The 27,587-nt window shown below is 35.7% G+C and overlaps 1 protein-coding gene across 1 annotated transcript in view; it reads left to right on the top strand.

Annotated features, from left to right (window-relative positions):
• FMN1 (formin 1) overlaps positions 1-27,587 on the top strand; it is a 153,880-nt gene that overhangs the window by 81,164 nt on the left and 45,129 nt on the right. Inside the window, exons 11-14 of the mRNA XM_068397364.1 lie at positions 275-421; positions 3,949-4,008; positions 6,165-6,285; positions 22,952-23,044. Coding sequence (XP_068253465.1) covers positions 275-421; positions 3,949-4,008; positions 6,165-6,285; positions 22,952-23,044 — 421 coding nt within the window. The remainder of the gene's footprint in view (positions 1-274; positions 422-3,948; positions 4,009-6,164; positions 6,286-22,951; positions 23,045-27,587) is intronic.

Below are 27,587 nucleotides of genomic sequence, written 5' to 3' on the forward strand. Positions count from 1 at the left end.
TCCATTAAACTTTTTGTCATCTACTTAGTATATGCTGCCATATAATTTGCTTCATATGGATTAAGGTAAACATAGTATCATAGGCAGGTACAGTCTAATAAATGCTTCTCTTAAATGTTTGATTCTTGTACCAGTTTTAGCTTCCTTTCCCTACAGGAGTAAAAACACACAAGAAACAAAACCTCTAGCAAAAAAAAAATAAAAAAGTTTTTTTTATATTAGCGATTAGAATTTTTGTGCTAACGGAAGTTACAGACTAGTATCCATTTTTCAGGCTTTGCTAAACATGACAAGTGTAAAGGAAATTTTAGGTTTGATTCTAGCTTTTGGAAATTATATGAATGGCGGGAATAGGACCCGAGGTCAAGCTGATGGATTTGGATTGGAAATACTTCCCAAACTAAAGGATGTCAAAAGCAGAGTAAGTACTCGTTTTTAATTAAACATAATTTCTCTCAAGTGATCTTTTTTTGTTCCATCACCTGTCAAGAGTTAATCTTTTCTTATTTCTTACCATTCTTACTTGAAAGAGCAAGGCACTTTGTACCTTTTTCTTTTTTCTCCCAAGTTTTCACCTCCTTCTGCACATGTTCATGTTTCCATAATCTCCAATTTCTCCTATTCAGTATAACTAGGATAATTACCTTATGTGAGAACTTCTGTGTGTATCTTTTACTAGTAGGGACTTAATTACAGTAGGTTACAGAGAAGTGAGAGAGCACAGACTGCTGAAGTCTTCTCCAGTAAATGTCCCCGTTCTTTTTTCTTGCTCTCAATTTAAGGTAGCTCTATGTGAGTAAAAATGTTTTAAAAATCAGGTTTAAAACCAAAGTATCAGTAAAGGTTCAATGTAGCATATACACTAAGGTATTACACATAAAGGATATAAATATATAATATACAAGATTTTAATCCACTTCAAAGAGGTATGTCAGATCAAACAAGATATTTTCAGACTTTTTTTTTAATTGGCAGTTAAAAGGATGTAGGGCATGAATTCTGAATGGCATGCACGAGAAAATGCTCATAGATGGCAGTAAATTATTTTGTCAAAAATTGAGAACCACTAGCACTAATTTTTGATTAGTCATGCTAGGATCAAAGTCAGGCTCAAACAAACTCTGGACACTTTTTGAGGTGCGGTTACTTTTCTCCTTACTTCAGTAGGGCAGAGGAGGAGGTGCTAGATAATGTGGGCAATGGAAACACTGCTCAAAGTTGTTCTCTGCCAAAGCATACCTAGACACCACAGGGATATATGAAGCAGCAAAGAATAGGAGGTGGTACAGATTTGAAGGGTGAGAAAAAAACTTGTTCTTTCATGTTCTTCCTCTTTTCCTGCATGAAGTGCTGTCTTGAACTATAACAAAGGTAGATTTTAAGCTTTTGTTCCCAGTTATGCTTCATGTAAGTAGGAATGTGTTTGTGAGACAGGCAATGTCAGGAAAGCAGTATGTCTAGGGAGCTTTTTATTTTACTTGTGAATACCATCATTAACAAAATATAAAAACACATTTAATGAATTGTTCAATGAGCAACTGTATTAATGAAAGTTTTTCCAAGGGATTTGAGTCCTTTGTCTCCTAAAGACATTGAGGTGCTGGAATGTGTCCAAAGAAGATCAACGAACCTGGTGAGGGGTCTAGATAACAAGTCTTATAAGGAGCAGCTAGGGGAACTGGGGTTTTTTAACCTGGAGAAAAGGAGGCTCAGGGGAGGTTTTATCTCTCCCTACAACTACCTGAAAGGAGGTTGTAGCGAGGGGGGCGTCGATCTGTTTTCCCAAGTAACAAGTGATAGAATGAGAGCAAATGGCCTCAAGTTGTACCAGGGGAGGTTTAGATTGGATATCAGGAAAAATTTCTTCACTGAAAGGGTTGTCAAGCAGTGGAAGAGGCTGCCCAGAGAAGTGGTTGAGTCACCGTCCCTGGAGGTATTTAACAGTGTAGACATGATGCTTAGGGACATGGTTTAGTGGTGGACTTACTAGTGTTAGGTTTGTGGTTGGACTTGATGATCTTAAAGCTCTTCTCCAACCTAAATGATTCTATGATTCTATGATCCCAATTCTTACTTTCCTCTTCAGTGCAATGGTTCAGCTGTTCCTTATGACCACTTTTATTCCAGTCCTACTCCATGGACAAGACACAATGCAAGCTAAACTAAATCCACGCCAAATTTCCCAGTACTCAGGTGTTCCTTGGTTGGCCAGTTGCCCTGAAGAAAAATGTAAAACAACTGGGCTTTACCTGACTTTTCTCAGTAGTACTAATTTTAGCCTCGCTCTTCTGTCTAACCATAAATTTGTAAGAATTTAATTATATCTGGGACTTTCCAATGGCTGAATTTAGCCTGCATGTTCCAAAATTATGAGTTATGAAAAGGAGTGGCAGAAGTACCGTATAATTGCATAAGACTTGTTTCTTAGCAAAACAAGCTAAAAAATTACAGTATTTACAGTTTCCTGGTAGCCAAAATAAATACATTATTAGTTTAGACTAGTCTCCAAAATGCATAAAAACACAAAAGGGCCAGCTGCTACAGGCAGACATGAAACCTCAGGGATAACTGGTAGACAGTATTTGCAAGGAAGAAGAATACGGGGTCTTGTATATTTGAACACCAAGGTATCCTTCCTGTATCCTGTTCTTCCCTTTTTGGGAGTTGCCAGCAAGCAATGTCATGTCTAAGTAAGCTGAATTCCAGGAGCTAAGGTAAAGAGTCAGTGTTAAATATGTCTTATTTCACATAAAAGTCACTTGTTATCACATGAGCCCTGAAAGTTACTTGATATAGAGGTTTTTTAAAATATGTAGCTCACCGTTTCAAAATCTGTGTTTTGTCTTCTGCAAATACTCTTTAAACCAAAGTAATAGGTTTGATAGTTTAGCATATAGAAAATAGAAAACAGGTGTATTTTACTCTAAAAGGGCAATCAAATATTCATGAGTCACTTCAGTTCCTTTTTGTACACGACCTGCCAGCAGTGTCTTGTAAAATCGTTATACAAGCAGAATGGCTTTGTTTGCATGACAGCAATGACTTGCTTAGTTAAGAATTTTGCTGATGTATGATATTAATAAAATATAATGTGCTGCAGGCTCTAATATAGGCGAGGCAGCTCTGTACAGGAAGTCAGACATTGTTCACATACAAATGTTTGTCCTGATACCTGTCAATATACAATATGAAAACCCATCAAAAAAATTTTCAGACATTCCAGATATAATTCCCTATATTATGATTCTTTTATGTTGTTGAACAGTACCCTGTAATGTATAAGTTGCGGTTTTACACTTTTCCTTTAGTTCATCTGGCCTATCCTGATCCAATGACATGTAACAAAATAAAATTATTCTGTGTACAGTTGTTGGGTGCAGGACCATGGAAATGGTGATTCCACAAAGTGAGTATTAAAATTCATATTTATAAGGCAACAGGGCATGAAATATACATGTTAGGTACATGCTGTCTAGTTTTATATTTGGAGTAAAATATGAAAAATATCTGTGGCTCTTTGTGGTCTTCATTACAGATGAATTGTGACTGAAGGAATCAAGAAATTCAGTTCACATTAATATATCTGAGGTGACTATAATATTTAGTTAATATTATAGTCAAGAGTAATAATATTAATTAATATTATTTTTCAAGTTAGTATTATTATTCATATTTTAAAAAGATACGGGGACAGCTTCTTCCAATGCATGTTTTCTTACCTAGTATTTAGAACCAAAAGAAGCTCTAGGTCCTGTGGTGGTACGATCAAGCCTATGTTATAAAAGATTGATTTTTGATCAGTAATCCTAAGGCTGAAGATATTGTGAGTCCTATTTCTCTCAGCAATATAAAATACTAATATATTTCTTTTCAAATAGAGTAAAATTTCACTCACTTGACACAGTGTTAATTGCACACATTTTAAATAACGTCTTTATTTTTTCCTAGGATAATTGTATTAATCTTGTGGATTATGTCGTCATATATTACCTACGCCATTGTGATAAGGTAAAAGATTCATTCGCTGTATCAGCCTCTCCAAAACTAGGTTTCTTTTAGAGATTGTAAAAGAGTTTGTATCAGCTTTTTTAAAATTCTGAACACAGTAGCTCTGATGGAAAAATAAAATCCATTTCTTTTGCTTTCTTACAACTGTTGTGGACCTCAATATGTCTGAGATTTGCTATAGGTTTTATGATAGGGATTTGGAAAATTTTACTTTAACTGTGGAAATAACCACTGCAGGCAATTGCCTGTGACTGTTGCAGACTGGACAGGTGATCACTCCAGTCCTGTCTTCTTACATCCTGGTTACTGTAACATTGTAAATCTTGTTCTGATTGGGTAATAATGGAAGACAGAAGCACAACTTCTCTCTCATAACAGAATGCAAGGACAGGTTGGTATTTTAAGATAGGTGAGTCAGCTGATGGGGTGAAATTAGAGGCTGAAAATGTGGGAAGAGGTGTGGATGCTGCTTTGAATGAGTTACATTTATGAGGCTTTTTGATAGGTATCGGCAGTGCCCAAAGTTTTTGAATGGAAAATTTGAACTATTGTCGTCTAAATGAAAATGTCACTATTAATGGATTTTAAGTATGTAATTGCTTATTTTTGATATTAAGAAGACGCCTTTACCTAATCTTTGGATCTAAGACTAGTGTAATTTTTCACAGCCCTGTGTCTGGTTGAATACAAATATTTTTTTTTCCTTTTTTTCTTCTTTCTTTTTTTTTTTGTTGAATTGATGAGTTAGTAGTCATGAATATTTTTTCCAGGAGTAAGACATAAGACTAAAGTAAGTGAAGACATTTCCCTGCCCATGGCAGAGGGGTTGGACTAGATGATCTTTAAAGGTCCTCTTCCAACCCAAACCATTCTATGATTCTATGATCTCTAACACTGGAGGGTCTGTATGTCAGGAGCCTGTGGAACAGCTCCTGGGGCTGAGCTGTAGAGGAGATAAAAAAGTAGCAGATATGTAGATCTGTACTTGTTTTCTTTCCTTTTTTTTTTTTTTTTTTTTGAACTGGGAAATAAAGTGTCATTACTTTAACCTAAGTACTCATCCTGTAAAAAGCCTCACAACAAAAGCAACTTTGTCTAGCCTGTAATATTTCTCAGTTCTCAGGGTATTGACATATGTATTCTTTTCTCCTTTTCTAACAATGCTGAAGCTAATGCTTTCTAATTCATTCATTTAAATATTTAATATTTCTGCAAACTTTCTACTATACTGTAATTTTACTTAAGGGAATTTTAGAAAACAAAACAGTTTATCTTCCTTGGGAGGAAATAGACACAGTGTAAATGTCATCCATTGTACTTTTTTCCCCCTGAATGTTCATATCTTTATAATAATAAAATTATTTTTTCCCTGTTCACAAAACAAATAGTTCTCCAACCTATGAGTTTTCCTTTATTACAGACTGAAATCTGTGCACAGGTAGCATTTTAAACTCACTAGTATATGCTTATATACAGCAATGTCATATTAATACCATTTATATACTTGTTAAATTTTCACTGGAGATATTGCTTTGAACCTGTTAAGGTTTTTTGTTTTGGTTTGGGTTACTTCTGATTTTTTTTCTTACTGTGCTAAAAATAAGGTATATGCTTAGGAGTTCCATACAGACATTAACTCATGTGATTTATTGGGCTGGATAAACCTTCAACTGTATATTTTAATATGTATAAAATACTCTTGGCAATATATATAAATATTATTTTCAATTTATACTTATAAAGTTTGTGTATATTTAATGAATTGGGAGAGAGTGAAAGCACAAACTTTTGGCATAAGATCACTTGTCGCACTACAATAGATATTCATGTTATCTGTTTTTAAGAAACTTCTAATACCTTATCTAAACCTTTATTGATATAAAATGAACTGAAATGTTGTGAGCTCAATGTTGTTTCATAGTTTAAATTGAGCACAGTTTGCTTCACAACATCTAAAGGCAAGTTTCAACACTCAGACTGGTCAGAATTTCATCTTAAATGATGTATATGTTGTTTTAGCAAGAATGATTTAAAATATATTATTTTTGCAGTTTTATAATAGTGTTTCATAGATGATGTTTCAAAAAAAAGTAAGTTATTTCACTGCAAATGCATTCAGTTTTCATAGTGGCCTGTTTGTTTGTTTGTTTGTTTAGGAAGCAGGAACAGACAAGAGTATTTTTCCTTTACCAGAACCACAGGACTTTTTCCAGGCCTCCCAAGTTAAGTTTGAAGACCTAATAAAAGACTTAAGGAAACTGAAGAGAGATCTAGAAGGTAACTGGTAACTTTCATGTTTGTTCTGCTAACAACAAAGTGCCATTTAAAATGTGACCTTTATGAGGTTTTCTTATTGCTAATTAGGTTTATAGTGTTGATTCATTTAGAGTTTTTACACTGTGGCACAAATTACTCACATAAATTAGAAAGAAAAAAAATGCAAACTCATGACTTAATAAAAATGAAAGTAAAGATACTGAAAAGCAATTTGCCCTTTTACAATAAAAAGCCCCTAAAGAAATCTTTCTGAAATTTTCTTTAGTTGTGTGTGAATTTTCCTCTGACTTCTCCAGAACTGTGTGTTTAACTGTAGATATCTGTTAGTTCCATAACATAAATACTTTCTTCAGTACTTGTATAACACAATTTAACAGCTACAAGAGAGAGTTGAATACTATTAATGTAGAAATAAAACACAGCTTGCCAAGGCACAGAAAAGGGAAGTGGAAAGCTCCAGTTCAGAATATTTTCACCCTGGGACGTAAAATAAACATTTAAAAATGTTTATTATAAAGAGGGGCTCAGAAACCCAACTCATCTATCAATCAAGGTACTGAGTGGAAATAAAGTGGGAAGGGTTGCTCTCTAAGTGTTCCAAGCAGTTTCATTTTTATTTTGTGTTTCATATGACTTTCTAAAATAAATCCAACAAATGATGACTGAATATTTTAAGCCTGTCTTTTTTGTTAAGGAAAAGTTGCTACTTTTACTGAAGCAGGTTTGTGTCAAAAATGGAGTTTAGGGAGAGAATCTGCATAAAAGCCTATAAAAACTTCTCCATTTACACCTCTGCATCAAAATGGAAGAGTCCTTTTAGAATCAGAATTGAACAAGGTGATTGTTTTGATTTTTTTTCAATGTAAGGCGATGAAAACTGTTCCAAAATAATTTATCCTTACACTTAGAAATTGCTGGATTAGGTCACTGCCATCTTTAGGATAGTTTCAAAGGTTAACAGTGGTAGGAAAGTATCAGTTGTTGTTTGTTCAACCCGGGCATAAGTGAGTGCTCTATCTCCTCTCATCGCTTGGCCCTGTAAACCCCTTGGCCTGCCCTCTTTTGGGCTAGTTTGTGCAGAAACATGATCTGTGTTTGATCTTGTACTTTTGCAGCATGTAGTCCTGCTGTCATGCATCTTAGTCTTGCAGGATCTGCATTGAGGCTGTGACATTCACATCATATTTGTTCTACACAGCAAAGATACAGACAGTGAAACACACTAACTAACTCTTAAAATAAAAACTGCAGGTTTCTTATAATCACAGATTTCTATTTTCTAAAACAAATTTTCTTAGATATTTTTAGAAAAATCTAGAAAAATGGTTATGTTGAGGTTGTTTTCATAATTCTTCTTTGTAAAGATGTATTTGAAACGTCACCAAACTAATTAACATGTAAAGTTAATGACAGCAAAGATTTGAAACAAAAAAGGTTGTGGAAATGTTTTCAGATGTTGGTATTTTATCACTCAGAAATATGCAGCAGAATTCTAACAAGCATTCCTGTGATTAGTTTCTCTTACATTTAAACAAAGAAACACTCACTCATATAAAAATGTTTTATCTCTTTCAAACATTTCCTTTCAAATTTTTTTATTCAGATAATGCTGTAGTTTATTTTTAAATCAAAATTTTAATTGAAGAGGTTATAATTTTAACACGTACAACAAAGATTTGATGAGTCTCTGTAGTTTATTGTAGCCATTAAAAAGTTGTGGTTGCTGGCAGAATACCAGTGAAAGTCTAAAGCTGAAACAGATGTGAGTAGCAGAAACCAAGTCCAGAGAAGCGTCGGGCCCAGCTACCCAGACAGGCGAGGCCCTTCAGATGTAAATAATTTGAACAATATTAACTGGGGCTGCCTGTGTTATAGGGTACATTGGATTTATTTCACAGTTTGGTTGGCTAAGGTAGTCTTAAGCAGATTACCTTGGAAGTGGGATGAGACAAAGGTAATAAATGAAAGAGGGGTTTTCTTCTGTGCCATTAGGGAATGAACTAATGTTCCTGTTAGTGATTTACTTTTTTTTTGAGATTTGTACAGAATGATTAAAAAAAAAGATAAGTATCACCTCTTGTGCCTGAAATGGCAACTTTGATAGACACTTTTCATAATAGTTCTCATTTAGTATTTAAAAATATTTTTTACTAGTTTATCAAGGCATTCATTTATCTTTCTGTCATGGATATTAACATAGGAAAGATTGAGTTATCATGAGTGGCATGTCTTAATAGTGTAAACCTCTGGTTTGAAATACCTAGACATTGTGGAACCGAAAGTTCAAATCTAGATGGAGCACAAACCCTTTCATCCTTTTCAGATAAACGGATTGAGTTCCATCCAATTTGCTATTTTGAAGTCTTTCAGATTAGACTTTAAAGGGACAATCTAACTTTAGTCTAAAGGCATTAGACTAAAGTTTGGCTCAAAAATTCAAAAAAAGTTTTTGGAGAATCTTAATCCAACAGGTTTTTAACACATATTCCAGAACAAACTTTGTAATCATGAGCATTTTTAGGTTAAAAAGAATGATAAACAAAAATATGCACTTAATATAGGCTTTTAAGGGGAAAGAAGTGCAAAAGAATGCAATATTAAATAGTCAGATGAAAATTTTAGAGTGAAATCTGGTTCCACTTTGAAGTCACAGGAAAAAGAAATATTTTCTGTAAGCTCAAGTTTTCACTCCAGGTCTATATAGTCGGTGTATTTCCAAGGTTTTCAAATATTATGTAGTAGCATAAGCAGATACATTTATGCATTTAACATGTATTAGCTTTCCAGTTAATCTTTATATTTATGGAAAAACAATTTTTACTTTGCATCAATATTTTAAGATTGTAAGATATTTTATTCCTCGTTTAGGGCAATGATTTCCACAAAACATGATTTTCCTTCTAGTCTGGACAGTGCCACTTGATTGGTATTCTTCTGGAATAAGCACAGAATGTTTGAAATGTGTAATCATAAGAAGATTTTTAGAAAGAAAGACACTTTGCCAAAGTACGATAGACTTGTATAAGTTTTACCATGAACCTTTTATTCATCTCTCTCCAAAGCTGAACAATCTTAATTATTCAAAATTAATTGCACTGTAGATTGTTTCCCTCTCTCATACTTATTGCTCTTCTTTGCAATACAGTTCATAAAACTTTAAAACGTTGCTCCATTAGTCAAAAGAAAGCAATATTGGATTCCTTGTATCATTTACTGTAATATTCATTATAACTTCTTAGTATTCTTCAGCTTAACAACTGAAAGAGCAAAGATATTTATTGAATGGTTAAAAATGGAAACCAAGGTAGGTCCACTCTAAACGCTTTCGAGAGTCACACCTTTATTTCTTACCATTAATTAAATTTCCTATGAGATTGTAACATTCTGATCCCATCGAAATCCACATACCTTTTGCTTTCACCTTCTTTCATGACCACCAATAGAGATATTAGTTAACATTTTCATACTATTTTTTCAGTACTCTGTGTAAGTTTTAAATTTTTACTAGCTTAACTGAGTGTATATGAGCATATATGTAGGTGTTTACATACAAGTATACATGACTGAAAGGAAATAATATAAAATAGAAACAAGACTTCATGGTTCAGCTACGTACAATAATCAGTTGGATTTCAGTACTCCAGGAGACATGGTTTCCAATTGGGGGCCTCGTAACCTAATTGTTCACAGATCTTTATCTTGCATAAGTATGTTACCCCCAGCTTTTCCACATTTAAGTAGCGGAAGTTCATCAAAAATTCAGCTTATGGCAACACCATCTTGTAAAATTGTATAACCCTTATAAAAAGATTATAAAGGAAGCAAGTAAAACTATGCATGAAAGGTTGAGAAATGACAATGTTACATTTGCTGTTTTCACATTGTTTTTCGTACAGAAGCATTACAAGTATCTTAATATCAGAGAAATGCAAATTTTTTGGTTGGAAAGTAGCTCTGGAGATCCTGTGGTCCAAAGCCTTTGAGCAGGACTAACTTCATATTTACATCAGGCTGTACAGGGCCTTAGCCATCTCAGTTTTGAATCTAAGGATGGAAATTCCAATTTCCTAGGCACCTCTCTAGGCACCTATTCCAACTCTGAATCACTGTCTTGCATATTTTTCGTTATCCCTTGTGAGAATTTCCTGTGCTACAACTTGTGACTGTTGCTCCTTTTTCTTTAAATGTGCATTTCTGAGAAAAGTCTGGCTCCATCTTATCTATAGCTATTTGTTAGATAGTTGAAGCAAAAAACTAGATCCCCAGTTAGCTTTCTCTTCACCAGGCTGAACATACCTGGCTTCCTCTGGCTCTTCTTCAAGTACCTCATTTTATTTTCATTCTCAAATGGCAGCATGACAATATACACATTCTTTTTCAGATATGAATATGTGTGTGTGTATATATTCATATATATGTATATATATTCTTTTTCATAGAAACAGATCCAGTGCACTGGATGTGACTAGCATGGTGTTGCTGTACCGACACCGGCATCATAGCTAATTAACCCTGTCTCTTAGCATGGCTGACTAGACCAGACTAAACTGTCGCATATACATTACTCTCATATAGTGCCTCCTCAGAGAGCTCTGTATCACATTATATTGCAAAGTGGATATGTGTTACAAAGTTAAGACAAGAATGGAAGAGACTTGAGAAATGAGAAATGGGTAGAAATTGAGAAGGGTCACTCATTCTTGATTCTTGCAGCTACTGTCACTATAAATAGAGACAAGGAGGAAGCTGAAAAAAGAAAAAATAATCAGCACATGCTCATTTAAGACTAAAACTTTCTGATTTTCCTGATTTAAAATCCTGAACAACATCTGTTTTTATCAAGGATTATAAGGGAATATATTTACCGATTAGGAAAATATACAAAAGCAGAAAAGTTTAATCAGTATTATTCACAAGAAGTTAATTTAAAACTCTTAAATGTATGTGTTCCCATCAGAGTCTTCAAACTGAGTTAAAGGTTTTTGTGACAAAATGTCCACTAATTAACTATAAACCATTTTTGTTCTAGAGATTAATTGAGGTTTTCAAGTAATGAATTGGGACATTTTCAGCTTTTGTTGGATTTCTACGTAAGCACAGATGGAGAAATTAATTAAATGTGTTATTATTTATTCAAATGGGATTATATGTTGAGTTCATACATAATATGGTCTTAGGTAAAGTGTGTTTTGTAAATAGACTTTTAGTATAATCACGATACAATAATTATCAATAGGGCAAAAATTACAATGTTGAAAGGTTTTGTCTATTGTTTGATTTGCTTTATAGACAGTAAGGTTACTGGATCACATCATTAAAATTCTAAATATTGTCTCAGTTGTGGATGCCCCCTCCCTGGCCGTGTTCAAGGTCAGGCTGGATGGGGCTTTGAGCAACCTGGTCTAACGGAAGGTGTCCCTGCCCTTGGCAGGGGGTTTGAATCTAGATGGTCTTTAAGGTCCCTTCCAACCCAAACCATTCTATGAGTCTATGAGTCTATGATTTGAGTGTTAACTTTCTAAATACTTTGTTGGATTAATAGATATTTCTCACCAAAGGGTTATTTATTACAGGAAGATAGTATTCAAAAAAGTATCAAAGGCCTTTTTCTAAAATATTTTCGACCAATTGAAGCCTTAGTCTAATTTAAATGAAATGTTTTAAGTCAATTTAAAAGTGGGATTTAGACATCTGAGTCATATACATGTTCTAGAAAAATTTTCCCAGCAAGAGAAGAGTTGTATGATACTTTCCAGGAACTAGTCACTTTAATTTTCTTCATGTTAATTATACTTTTGAATTTTAAAATTCACCTTCAAATTTTGGAAGTGCAGGCAAATAGAAATTTGAACTGGGTGGTGGAACACAAAAAGCCAAATAGGTGGATGTGTTATTTCTTTAGACATTAGCATAAATGGAGCACCTTGTTTTGTACCTGGTATCAGTATATTTTTGTACTGTCCATTTACATGATACATTTTGAGGCAATGCGGAATGGTATAAGGAGAAGAGCAAAGGACAGCTTTGTACTGGAACAGTTATTTTGTTTTCAAGAGTTGACAAAATGACACCCTCTTCCTTCTCAGAGTTTTCTGAACTCTTTTTGAATAGTCTCTTGCCTCAGAAGGATAAGATATATTTCAGTTTGTTTTGATTTGGCAAAGATACAACACAGGCATTAAAAAACACATTTTGTATATGTGCACTGGACTCTGTTTTACAATAAAACTAACATTTTGACAGTGTTCCATTGGTAATGTTCATATGTGAATACATTAAGTGGAAATTTTTGTAAGTGTATCATTTCTTAAAATTCCATTAGGTTTTCTAGTTTGTGATAATAGAGAATCGTATGGAATGGGTTTAATAAGATTCAGAAATATAGTAGAGGAGCAAAGCAATGATGTTTTAGAAGAGTTTATTCCCTGGAAGCAGATGTCTGCATGTGTGCACAAAGGCGAGGGAGAAAGCTTCCTGTTGGTTAAACAATGGCATGCTGTTAATTTTTTCTTTTAGACTTTTTTCTTTGGCTAAAGAATCCTCAGAAATTTCTTGTTAAAAATTATTCTGCAAATGTTAAGATTCTAAAATGAATCTTGGAAATACCACAGTTATGATTTTCTGTGCACTTTTCTGTGTGGCCTTTTATATAAATAAATGTGTGTATGTGTGTGTGTGTGTTAAGCATTAGTTACGTAACTATGTAGTATACATCTGGGAGAAGGCAGTGTACATCTGGGAACAGGAGGAATATTGTTCCTATCAATGCGTATGATGGATAATGAATGATGTAGTTTGGAAAGTGTGCAATACTAGCATTGGGAGAACAGTGACTTCATATTTATGGATCTCATCAGCTTTTCCTCCTTGAGGGAGTACGCAGTAAAAGAAAAGGCAGATTTCTGCTAGAATTGAGGCGGTCGCTTACGTATTTACTGCCAATGATCAAAGACTGAAAGTATGTTAATTCAGACAGTGGGATACAAATTAGTAGTAGTTAGGCTAATTAGCACTTTGAGAAGTGTTCCTGCTAATATTATAGGTAGTTTATGAATTTATATGATTTTAAATCTAAGCAGGATGCTCTAGCTGAGCTAAAGCCATAAACTTGGTAGAAGAATTAATTAGGTGGAACTTTATGATCTGTCTTGTACAGAAAATCAGAGATCCAGCAGTACAGAGGGAAACAGGAGCTCACTTCTCCAGCCTCTACCATTTCAGTTCATAAACATACTGTTTCAGCCATTGCCCAGCAATTCTCTTCTATCTGATCCTATGTTCATGATGCTAAGTAATAACATGTTTGTGTGTTTGAAAGGTCTTTTTTTTCCCTAGCACACTAAAAATCTTAGCTCATCTGGTTAAAAATGTTATTATTGCTTCTTTAAAATTTTGTCTTCCTCTAAATTAGCCAGACAAGACTCTTCAATTTCAAAATATTCATTTTTTGTACTGTTCAGACAGAAGGGAAATGTTCCGATTTCTCAGCGGGTTCTGCTAGTGCATGTTCCTACACTCCTGACAGATCTTAATGATGTGCGGAGGTCTGTATGTTTGGATCTTGACACTAACCCAAAACTTTCTACTAATAATGTGTGCTGGAATCACTTAAGGAATCTTACAAAGACTTGACTGGAAAATTATGAGGGTTTAGTCATTATATTCATTTATATGTGCTGGTCAGTCCCCTGTAGTATGCTTCTTTGCTGAAGGGCGCGCTGAATGTAAACCACCATTTCAGAGAGAATATATTAACCAGAGTCTCAGATATGTTGCTATGGTGTGAAAAATATTTAGTTTTACTAGCAAACTTTGTTAATTTTGTTAAATGTATTCTTAGGAAACAGTCTTAACAGAAAGGGTTTTAAATGATTTATATAAAATGTTGATACTGTATGACAAAAAGAAGAGCAAATGAAATTTTTCTTTTAGGTTAGTTGAAAGTAATATAGGCCTGACAGTTCCTCTGCATGCTATCACATACTGTAAAAGTTCAAAATATTATTAAACTTAAAAGAAGCAAACAAAAAAAAAACCCTCACAAATTTATATCTGACACACAGCCGGAATATCCGATCAAACTTGTGACAACTGTCAAGACGTCTGACTCTTGGCTTCCGTTAAAACTCCGTTAGAACAGATGAACTTTACAGGGGGTTTTGTACACCACTAATTCCATTGTTTCACTTTCCACAGCTTAGGACTTATCACTGAATTGTTTTTCTGTCTCATTTATACTTGTTTCTGTGTGTCACGAGGGAAACGTATTTCAGACAAAGATCAGACTGTTTGAAGTTTTACTTATTAGATTCTACCCTCTAAAATAGCTTTTTAAGAAAACTGAATTATTAATACGTGAAGAAAATAATTGTGCATAGAAGCACATTTCTTCTTCTAAATTAGCTGAAAAATAACTTCATAGAACAGTAACTATGCAAGCGATTTATAGGTTAGAATGGTGTATTTAGTTTTATGTGTGCTAACACTTTTTTGCATTAAATTGTTGACCTTTATTTAACACAACAAAAATGAAGCTTGAGAATAGAGTACTACCACATTTTGATCCTCTTCTACATTTTTCTCAGATACTTTTGTCTCAGAAAACTTCACACCCCACTTCATGGCATTTCCCTCTCTGTTTGGTTCAGAGGCATCTATATTAGTCAACCCAGCTCTGGGTAGGGTGTTAGTGATTAAACCTTTGTGTGTTGCCATCGTTGAGATGTGTACTGATTATCAATGTGTGTCCAAAAATGCAAATAAAATACTGTCTCTCAAACTTTTGTGGGTCACTAGCAGCATAACCATTTGCAGTTAGAAGTTGTCAACATTCTTATACTGTACTCTAAAGGAATCAAGGTAAATCTCTTCCCCCCTTCTCCACATTTATTTAAAATTCTATCTGAAAAGAAACATTTACTTGTAAGGTTATAAATAAGCACAAGAGCTGTAGATGGCAGAGATAAAATGGCTTGTAATAAAGCTAACATTCTTATGTGCATACTTGCAGTAAATATATATCTAAATTACATGTAATAACCAAATCCTGAAACAGTGTCCAACAGGTAAACATGCATCTCCTGTAACTTTTTGTTTAACTTGGAAGGTTGTTTGCAAGTAAAAAAATGTAATAAAGCAAAACCAACCAAACTAAATCATGAGGAAGTTATATAGCACTTGCTGAATAATTTAAATTTATGCACTTTGTCTGAAGTTTATTAGGTTCTTATTTGGGTATATAGGCCCAAGTAGTGTAACAGGCTTCTGCACTGTGAAAAATAGTGAATCCTCTCATACAGAAATTTGAGATTATTTAGTGCTACAGTGAGTTCATTTGTGGTATGGTTTCAAATCCCCTTTGAAACAGAAAGGTAAGAGTTCTGAAAAAGAATTATCAAATAGTAACCCTCCTGTCAAAGATAAGCCTGCATTATAACAAGAAAATAAAATAGCAAGCTTGGCAGTATAACCTGCCAGGCTCTGAACAGACAAGAGAAGGGGGAGGTTTTAGCAGCCTTCACAGCGGCATACTCATGGGGGATAGTGTCAGTGACAGGTTTATAGGAATTCATGGTGTTGGTACTTGGTTTCACTGTCAGGACGATTCCTGTAAATGCTACTGGTGGGTTCTGGTGAGTAAACAGTTAGTAATTTATTGTTATCAACATTAAACTATTTCTGGTTTTGCGTTTACTTTAAAAATAGTGCTTAAAAAATTCCAAATCCTGTCTGATTGACACTGAAATGCTCTTTACGTGAAAGTTTGTTTATGGGCAGTGATTCTTTTGACAGATTTACAAGTGTCTGTGGAGTTTTAAAAGACTATTGCCCAATAGGCATTAAGTGAGAGACATTCTATTTTGTAAATATTTTCACTTATATTGGGGATTTTTAGAGAACTTTTTGAGCCAAGTACTGCATTAAATCTGAAGACAGTGGCAAACTGATAATCAGCAGTTTCCAGCTTTGTTTTAATGTTTTGCTAATGGTTTCCATTTCTGTGGCCAAGATTTGCAGTGGGTGAAGCATGATGAACATCCAACAATTTGTAAGGGCTTTCAAATACTATTGCACATTCATATTTTCTTTTTTTGCAATAGCTCATTTAGAAATAAACAATTTTCAAAGTAGCATATTACATTTAATTTCACTAACATACGATGCGTACCAAGAATCTGAACCAAAAGTTTATTACAGTAATGGAGAATTTGCATCTGTTTGAACTCAGTAATGCTGAAACAGGTTATTTTCTCAATTTGTTATTTTGGAATGAGGTGGTGAGAGGAGAAGTGTATGTGTGGTGTGCTAGCTGTCAGATTCCTCAGAATTCCTTCAGATTCCACAGAATTTCAGAAAGAAATTTTTTCAGAAAGAAGAATTTATTCAATTCAATTTATTCAGAAAGAATTTATTTCAAAGAAGGAATGCATAATAGGATCCTTTACTGAATCACAGAATCACAGAATCAACCAGGTTGGAAGAGACCTCAGGGATCATCGAGTCCAACCGTTGCCCTGACACCACCATGTCAACTAGACCATGGCACTAAGTGCCTTGTCCAGTCTTTTCTTAAAGACATCCAGAGATGGTGACTCCACCACCTCCCTGGGCAGCCCATTCCAAGGGCTAATAACCCTTTCTGTAAAGAAATTCTTCCCAATGTCCAACCTGAACCTCCCCTGGCGAAGCTTGAGGCTGTGTCCTCTTGTCTTATCTCTAGTTGCCCGGGAGAAGAGGCCAACTCCCACTTCACTACAACCTCCCTTCAGGTAGCTGTAGGCGGCAATAAGGTCACCTCTGAGCCTCCTCTTCTCCAAGCTAAACAACCCCAGCTCCCTCAGCCGTTCCTTGTAGGACAGACCCTCCAGACCCTTCACCAGCTTGGTCGCCCTCCTCTGGACTCGCTCCAACACCTCAACATCTTTCTTGAAGTGCGGGGCCCAGAACTGGACACAGTATTCAAGGTGCGGCCTCACCAGTGCCGAGTACAGAGGGACGATCACTTCCCTAGACCGGCTGGCTACACTATTCCTAATAGAGGCCAGGATGCCATTGGCCTTCTTGGCCACCTGGGCACACTGCTGGCTCATGTTTAGCCGGCTGTCGATCAGCACCCCCAGGTCTCTTTCCACCGGGCCGCTTTCTAACCACTCTTCCCCCAGCCTGTAGAGCTGCATGGGGTTGTTGTGGCTGAAGTGTAAGACCCGGCACTTGTTCTTGTTGAACCTCATGCCGTTGGTCTCAGCCCATCTATCTAACCTGTCCAGATCTCTCTGTAGGGCCTTCCTACCCTCCAGCAGATCGACACTCCCACCCAGCTTGGTGTCATCTGCACATTTACTGAGGGTGCACTCAATCCCTACGTCTAGATCATCTATAAAGATATTGAACAGCGCCGGCCCCAGAACTGAGCCCTGGGGAACACCGCTAGTGACCGGCCGCCAGTTGGACTTTGCCCCATTCACCACCACTCTCTGGGCTCGGCCATCCAGCCAGTTTTTAACCCATCGAAGAGTCCACCCATCCAAGCCCCAGGCAGCCAGTTTGTCCAGGAGGATGCTGTGGGAGACAGTGTCAAATGCCTTACTGAAGTCTAGACAGACTACATCCACAGCCCTGCCCTCATCTACTAAGCGGGTCACTTGGTCATAGAAGGAGATCAGGTTGGTCAAGCAGGACCTGCCTTTCATGAATCCATGTTGGCTGGCCCCGATGCCCCGATTGTCCTGCATGTGCCATGTAATGGCACTCAGGATGATCTGTTCCATCACCTTGCCTGGCACCGAGGTCAGGCTGACAGGCCTATAGTTCCCTGGATCATCCTTCTGACCCTTCTTGTAGATGGGCGTTACATTTGCTAATTTCCAGTCAGCTGGAACTTTTCCAGTTAACCAGGACTGCCGGTAGATAATAGAGAGTGGTTTGGCAAGTTCGTTTGCCAGTTCCTTCATTACTCTGGGGTGAATCCCATCCGGGCCCATAGCCTTGTGGGTGTCCAACTGGCACAGCAGGTCACTAACCGTCTCCTCCTGGATTACGGGAGGTTCACACAGCCCCCTGTCCCTAATTTCAGGCTCTGGGGGCCGAGTCTCCTGAGGACAACCAATCTTGACATTAAAGACCGAGGCAAAGAAGGCATTGAGCACCTCTGCCTTTTCCTCATCCCCTGACACTACACTACCCTCCTCATTCAGCAAGTGGTGGAGGCTCTCCTTGACCCTCCTTTTGCTGTTGATGTATTTGTAAAAGCTTTTTCTGTTATCTTTGACTGTAGCAGCCAAATCAAGCTCTAATTGAGCTTTGGCCCTTCTAATCTTCTCCCTACACGACCTGGCTGCGTCCCTATAGACCTCCCAAGTTACCCGACCTTTCTTCCAGAGCAAGTAGGCTCTCTTTTTTTCAAGTTCTAGCCTAAGTTCTCTGTTTAACCAGGCTGGTCTTTTTCCCCGACGGCTTGTCTTCCTACACACCGGGACAGCCTGCTCCTGAATATTTAGCAATTCCCTTTTGAAGCATGTCCAGCCTTCCTGGACTCCTTTGCCCTTCAGGACCGATTGCCAAGGGACTCGGTCCACCAGCCTCTTAAACAGGCTAAAGTCTGCCCGCTGGAAATCTAAGGCAGAAGTTCTACTCTTGCCCCTCCTTACTTCCCCCACTATCGAAAACTCTAACATTTCGTGGTCGCTAGACCACGCTAGAATGGTTACCTCAGAATCATTCTACTAAATCATTCACTAAATCTGAGGTAATTATTCGCTAGAATGAATTACCTCAGAATCATTCTACTAAAAACCTTGCTAAAATAATTTTCTTTTAAAAAGGAAGGGGTTTCTATTGTAATGAATATGAGAACAAAATATAAAAAATTCATATTAAAAATTCATGTAATGTTCCCTCACACGTGTTATAGTATTTTTAGCAAAGAAAAACAGAGCAACTGATGGAACAGGACTTTTTGGTTTTAATTTTTTATATAATGTTCGGCATGACTTGGTAATTTTATTATATTTTTTAAACAATATATTTCAAGTAAATATTTGAGTAAACAAAGAAAAAAAAAGAACTTATATAACAGGAAATTCAATTAATGTTAGTTACCTGAAACGTCTATATTATGTTGTATAGAACTGGGGCAGGTCGTAGAGTTGTATGGTAGCCTTTCACCAATAGTACAAATCTAGGTTGACAAAGACCAGCTGACTTCAATATGTAGAATTACAACTGCCATTTTAATCAAAACCTTTGGTTTAACCCTGTCATGAAAATCTTTTTCCTCTTCCATGTGTGTCTTTATTTGTATCTGATTTGTGATTCCTTTGAACACATTTCGACTGTTCTTTGCCATATCTGTCCCCAGGCAGATTTGATGATGTTACAAAGTAACAGCCTAAAAGATAAATTTTAGGCTAAAAGATAAATCTGGTTGGTGGTCCTAGCCATCATTTTCTTATAGGTATTGGGCAAGGAATCGTTATTCTGCATAGGACATTTCATTATTGAAGGGAAGACTGAGACTGGAGATATATCAGCAGGAATACAAAATTTTTGAGACTGCAGTTCCAGCTGAAGTTCATGACTGCCTTCAGCCAGTGACTCCGTACCTATGTGATATGTCTTATTTTTAATGTTAGCAAGTAAATAAATTCAAGTTTTATTCAAATATTTCAGTGCAGTTGACTTTAAACAGAATTAGTTGACATTCAGTTGCCCAGATACTTTTATGTTTGTTTGTAGACCAAAAGTATAGGTTATTGAGTGAAGTATAACCTAAATTCAGAGTCAATTAAAGGAGGATTAAGCAGTATTGGGCAAATACATTGCTTTTGTGATTAGCAGATTTTCACTTCATCACCCTTCTCTTTGATTCCTTTAGCTCAAAGCTAAAACTTTCTCATAGCCCTTCAGTCTACTTTGGCAGTTATCTCAAAGAACTTCAGGAAGTAAACTGATAGATTTTAGTTTTAGATGAATATCATCTAGATAAATATCATCAGCAGAGAGAATCGTCCAAAAGTCTCTTTTTAAGGCTTTCCAATAATGTAAATTCTTGGAGTCTGCCAGGATTTACTTGACATCTTTTGTCTCTTTCAGTTTCATTGTTTCAAGATGACTTAAGCAATGCAAACTTGTGTGTCATCTCATTTCATCTCGTCTCGAACTTTTAATCAGCACCCCAATTCATTTATTCTGTCATCTGTCTCATTTCTTCCAACCTGATTGATTCTGTCATTCTGTGGTTGGACTCGATGATCGCAGAGGTCTCTTCCAACCTGACTGATTCTGTGATTTGCTCTTCTTTTCTGTGCCTTTCTTCTTACTCTTCCTCTCCCCTCATGCCAAATGTTTAGCTTCTTGTTAAGGGTATTGGGATTCTTCTTAAGAATTCACTGCCCAAATCAGGTTTTTCTCTGTATGCTGGTACTTCTTCTTGTCCATATTTTCCTGTAGCTTTTGTCATCTGATTAAGGTTAATGTTAGTTGTCTTTATTAAAAAAAAAATGATTGCAGGGGTTATATATGTGCTTTATTTTTAATTTAGAAATAATTCATCCTAGTCTTGGTCGTTTAAATATTTACATGGGATATATCTGAGTAACCTTTCCAAATCTTGTGTTATTAAAGCTTGTACGAAGCATCTAGGAAGCTTTCAATACTCCAGACAATGCATTAGCAACACCAGATGTTTGGGAAAACACCTTTCTGGAGTAAGTTAGAGTGTGTTTAGATACTACTGTAGCTGCAAGCTTATTATTAGAATAGATATTCATAGAAATCTACTTCTGCATATATTTATACAAATTTATTTCTATAAGATTATTATAAAATATAATTATTGGCTTGCAATCATTGCAACCTTACATGATTGTACTAATCATGTGCATTCTATAGTCACTGTGTACCAAATGCCTGAACATGTATACTAATACTTTTACACTTTTGTCACTTTATATTTATCTAAAATAATTTCTAAATATCACCTTACATAATTTTCTGTAGATTTTTTTTAAGCACAAAGAAAAAAACACAAACTTGTAGCTGCTACTTTGTTCAAACTTCCAGTCAGAAACTTATCAACACTGTCTCAGTTATTTTGCTAGATTTTTTCCCCTATACAATTCTAATGTGTCTGTCTTCTTCCAAAGTAAAGTATTACAATTTGCCTGAATAATTGTAGAAATCTTGTTCTAATTCTACAAGCATAAATGTTAAGTATACATAAATTTTATTCAGTGTATGATAACAGTCATGGAAAGTTCAAAGACTTTCTTTCCCAATCTGTTATGTTTGAATTAACACTCCATTCTGCCTACTATCTGGCATACAAACAAATATCCATTAACTTTACTCTGAACAGTTTCAAAGGTCTGTCTTATGCTACAGGTTGCAAGACTAGAGATTAAAGATAAACTTAGACTGTAGCCCAGGTCATTTTACATAAGCTCTGGAGCTCCCCAATAATGTCATAGTCCACAACCTACTTGAGTTGTGGAGGGATGCTAAATTAAAATACACACTTAGGTGGGAACAGGTATCTTTTCAGCATTTTTTCTGTAACAGCAACTGTCCAAAGGTATTCCTGATCTCAATTAATTGAAAAACTGTCTTTTTTAGTAAGTCCTGGTGATCCGAGAGTATTATAGGCACACTACTAGTTGTACAATAAAATGTATACATCTGTTTTCAACCTTCCATTGACTTTTTTCACTGCACTGCAAGCTTAAAATAACATGATATTTTAATTACAAATTCACAACTTCTGTTTCCACAGTTTTGTATTAATTTTTGCTGCAATAAGTTGAGTTATATAATGGTGGTAGCAATATGGTGTGAATATGTTTCATGCAGCCAAACTGTAACTCTTGGGTTTAACTCCAAAATAAATTTCCATCTAAATTTAGCTTCTTAGGAATGAAGAGTTGTGGAAAAAAAAAATCTTATAGTAGTTCATAAATTCAGTTGCTAAATGGAAGGTAATTGCATTTTGATTTCTAACACTCATTTTATCTTTAATATGGAATGCTGGAATCTACAAAGTTTATTAGAAGTTCTAGGAATGTTAAAATTCATTGGCGAATAACCTGGAGTTTTTAGAAATTGGCATGGCATCATGTCTTAAAATAACAGGTAGATAGAATAGTAAACAAATTGGAGTTAGATGTAAGTTAACTTTCTTGCAGACTTCTACTATTTCATACCATGGCCTGGAATTTGCACACTTAAGAAAATCTGAATTCCTGCATCTGTGTTAGGAAAAATGGTTGAGTATAGGATGCCTGGCACTGACTGATTAAAAACAGTCCAGATACAAGGCATCCTCCACTCATCACAGAAACAAAGTTTAGAGCTTTAAATACCATCTAGAATTTGTATGTGAGGCAGGCTGTGTTAGTGGCAAGTCTCAGCACACAGCTGGAGTTTTAGGACAAAGTCATTACTACAGACAAATTCCACTCTTTAAACACGTATAGAATTTTCTATTTGGTATGCTAGACTAGTGTTGGTATTTTTTATTTTAATGTAATTGCTATATTCCTTAGTGCTTATTTATTTCCATTTCCTCTAATGTAAATCTGGGTGACTGATTTAGATGTAGTCTGCTACAATGTTGACATCTACTTCTGGTAGACGAATTCTGTCACAAATGTCTCTCAACTTCTTTTTGTAGCCTCTGAAAAGCAGATGAAGTTAGTTTGCAGAGAGTCTTCTGAAGAGCATCTCCAGCCCTTCAAGGAGAAATTAGAGGAATTCTTCCAGAAAGGTAATCACATTTGAAAAAAAAATTCTTGACAAATAGTGTAGTGGTTTACGAAGTTATACATAATGTAAGCTGCATTAAATATCTGTTGCCTCTGTAAATTCCTACTATCTGTTATGTATTATGTTCCTAATGTGCCTAATATATGTTAAGAATAATGGTTATGCAGATCTTGGACATCACTTGTCAGAGATAATTGTTCCCGTGATCTCACCCATTTCCTATTGATTATTTTCTGCTTTGTTCTTTATCATTATTTGTAGGCAAAATGAAAAAGATATTCATCATAGACCAAATTTATCAGAGGGAATATAAAGCTTCAAGTTTATAAAGACTGGAATGAAAAAATACCCTTCTAGTGAAAGTCCACATATATACATGAAGTAATGACATCTTTTATCAGTGTGGGCTTATGAACTGACTAATTCAGATTTAAAGATTTTGTCTTGTGTGAGACAGAAATAGGCATAAGGAAGTGATTTACCAGAGTAGAGTCTGGAGACAACAGAGGTGAGATCCAAGATACAATTTGATCATAGGTTCAATGCAATGTAAACACAGGTGGTTGTTGTTGAAAAGAACAGTCCCGCTCTCTCCTGTTTCCCAGCCTGTGTGTTCCCAGTCACCTGCTTCTGCCAGCACTATTGTCTCTGGAGCTGTGCAGAATAGATAAGGGAATAGATTTCCCCGCCCCCCCCGCCCCGGTTGTAAGAGTACAGACTGTTTAGGTAAACAGAGTGAGTGCTGCATTTCTGATGACTATATTAAGAATTGTTAAGAATTAAATATTACCAAACGGCTAGTATTTCTCATAGAAATCGCAAATAGTTTAACAATTTACTGTTTGAGAAGTCACATGAACTATCTGAATCTACTAATCCAGGCAGAATGTTTACTTACTATTAGTGATCATTCAGATTGTTGTAATAATTTATGAATTAGCTTAATCCTTTTTATAAAGATTGTCCTAATGTCTTTTTAATAACTTTATTTCATGAGGCTATCTTATTGAATACTTTGATAAGTGAAAACAGGGTGTTTTAAAAGTAGCAGTCCCTGTTAAATTGTACTGTTAAATAAACTATATATTCTTCTTCACCCTTCTCCCAGGCCATGGAGCTCAATGGATATATTTATTTGATATATTTTTTCACTTAGTTGCAAGTGTATTTGGACAGTATTAAAGCTGCAAATTTCTTGCCACAGAACTTGTGAAACAAAAAAAAAATATAATGGAAATCTTTATGTCACTGCAGGACAGTTGTATTGTCTTTCCAACTTATTTAATTGGAAATTTTCGTTTGCAGTTTAACAATAACATCAAGATTGAGACAGTAGTACTATATATATTTCTAGAGAATTGTTATGATCTCCAGCATGCTTCTTGATCTTGCTTGCTGAAGTATTGTAGCAGCTCAGTGTAAATGTACCTTGTATAGATTGATTCAGTGTACTGTTTGAATTACCCTGTTAGACCAGCTCAGAAATGAAGTCTATATTCTTTCCTCATTACTGCCCAGAAATGCATCAGAGCAGAGCAGTCAAAATGATGGACTCAGATACAGATCTGACCATAATTCAATTTTGCCCAGGTCTTGCCAAGACCCTCACCAAATGGTGTCTTCCATGATCATATCACAGATTTCTGTAATTCTTATTACGCCCTGGATCTCTTGAGGACTGTTGTAGTTAGTCTGGTAGACAGCTAAGCACCACACAGCTGCTCGCTCACTCCTCCTCGGTGAGATGGGAAGGAGGGTCAGCAGGGTAAAAGAGAAAACTCATGGGTTGAGATAAAGACAATTTAACAGGGAAAGTAAAAGCTGTGTGCACAAGCAAAGCAAAATAATGAATTCATTCACTAGTTCCCATCAGTTAGGCAGGTGTTCAGCCATGTCCAGGAAAGCAGGTTTTCATCACACATAACCACTACTTGGGAAGGCAAACACCATAACTCTGAACTTCGCCTCATTCCTCCTTCTTTCCCCCGTTTCATTGCTGAGCACAATGTCACATGGTATGGGTTATCCCTTTGGTGAATTCGGTCAGCTGTCCCAGTTATGGCCCTGCCAACTTCTTGTGCACCCCCAGCCTGCTTTCTGGGGGTCAGTGTTAGAAACAGAGAAGGTCTTGATGCTGTGTAAGCACTGTTCAGCAACAGCTACAACATGGGTCTGTTACCAACACTGTTTTGGTCACAAATCCAATACACAGCATAATACAAGCCGCTATGAAAAAAGTTAACTCCATCCCAGCTAAAACCAGCGGAAGGAATAGCAAACGTGTATCACCACAGTCCCAAAAAAATAAAGGCAACACAGTACCTGGTTCCTCCTGCAAATCTGAGCTACCCTACTTCTGATGAGTGGAATATGGTAAAAATACCCAGTTGATCTTGGAAGATGAGTTCTGCTTTTAGACAAAATTCCAATTTAATTGTGCATTACCATTTCAAATAGAAAAACATATTCCTCCAAGCATTTGCCCTGTTTATGCCTATGGATGTAGAAATTGAGATATATTTATCTTTGTCAGTGTAACAGAAAATTTTATCCTAATGTTTGTGAATAATGTATATATTTAAAAAAAAAAAGAGAGGATGCGCTCCTGCACAGTGTCCTGGGACAATGAGTTCTTTATATAATTTATTAAATTTATTGGGCACTTTTTAGTGTTTCAGGTTTTTTGTATTCTAGAAAGAGCAAAAACATGAATTACTTACTTGTCCACTTTTTTCTTACATTATCTTGTTCTCCTTTTGCTTTATAATATTTTGTGGTATCTAATCATACACATTTAATTTTGTCTAAGTTAACTGCTCATCTTTTGTTATTTCTGTTTCATCTACCTTTTTCTGAGATCAGTTGTAAGTAGGTTGTCAGATCCTATAATTATTGACCCGATTTCTCCTTCAGTCACTTGATTGATTTGAATCTTTGTAACTGGTGGGTGGTACTTTCTGTGGCATTAAAATGGAAATCCTATAAAATTCTACACTGAAGATGATAGGTAAAAATAACACAGAAATCCATCTTGATTTATGGTACTGAAATAGACATGGGACAAATGTCAAGCTCAGAGGTTCAGTTTAGATAAGTGTCTGGAAACTCAGCTGCTTCTCTGAAATTAGGAGTTAACTGATAATACTGAGCATCCGTTAAGCATCTGCTTTCAGTTTTGTTTGTTTAAAAAACAGTTGTGGCTGGTTTAAGCAAATGTAAGAAAAAAATGTCTGTTATCTTTCTGCCAGCTCACAGCAAGTATCCAAAGCTCAGATGCTTTTCTGAAACTTCTGGCTTGAAAGTAGGGCTGGAACTCATATATATTCAGGTTTTTCTCACAGGCATAATTTCCCATCATTTCTAGTCAATGTTAAGTTGGAAATACTGTAAGAAAAAAACCATATTGATTTGCTTAAACTGAACTGTTTACATTTCCTAATTACAATTAATACCAATTAAATCTAATGCTTGCTGTGTTGTAATAAAAAACACTGAGAGTGTTATGGAGACTGACATTCTAAAATGCTAGAGGGGATAAACTGTACTTCTGCTGATGTCAGTGCTGTTTTGTATAACTGGATGTAACGTAGCCTAGTGCCTTCAACAGGGAGTTAGGCGCCAGAACCTTTAGGTTCTATTCCCAGTTTAGCTACTTGACATGTGATGCTAGAATAGTTGGTTAATGTCTTTTTCAGAGAGCACTTCACTTTTCTGGTACACAGAATGTTAAATAACGATTCTTGCTATTTTATGTAGTGAAAGATAATCTTTGTCAAGTACTTTGCGATTCCCACATGAAAGACGTCATGTGTAAACTGTGTTAATACTACATTAGCTGTATTTGATATGCCCATGCTTGTTGAAAAGGGCTTAGATTATTCTCAAAGTGGAAATAATCTTTAGTAGATTTATTTATATTATATGCAACAAATTATATTAGTTTTACTATAATATGGAAACCTAAGAATTACTATAAATATACACTTACTGTATTTCCAGTGGAATTACTGTATGTTTTTTTTAAGAAACATGTTCATAATATTTTCCATTTAAATTGCCATGATATGCAAAAAGAACTTTGAAATCGTGAAATTAATGGTTGGTTTGGAATGCTCCTTAATTTATGAAATTCTTGCTCAGAATTGCTTAGACGAAAACTCCTCTTTTGATACGAGGCTATCTCACAAAAAAAAGCAGAATAGTTAGATGAATATGAGGAAGATGCACAATACTCTGTTTTGAAAAGAAGAAAAGAAAGAGTTTGGTTACTGCAGCTATGAAGCTCACTGGAATGGATGCTGGCCAGTAGCCACTGGTGTTTAGTTTTTCGTGACATTTTTTATTCTCCTTGTGCATTCTCTCAAGAATAATACAAACCAGAAAGTAAATGACATACGAGAGTAAGGCAACTAGCCTTAATAAAATTTTTCTTATTTTGCCACTTGACTATTTCATATTGCTTGTCCATTTTAATAAATGTAGAAGTACATAACACAGACTCATGCAGGATCTTGCAAAATCTGGTCCCAAATTCCCCTTCATTG

Source organism: Nyctibius grandis, chromosome 4, assembly GCF_013368605.1.
Source record: "Nyctibius grandis isolate bNycGra1 chromosome 4, bNycGra1.pri, whole genome shotgun sequence".
Classification (NCBI taxonomy): Eukaryota; Metazoa; Chordata; class Aves; order Nyctibiiformes; family Nyctibiidae; genus Nyctibius; species Nyctibius grandis.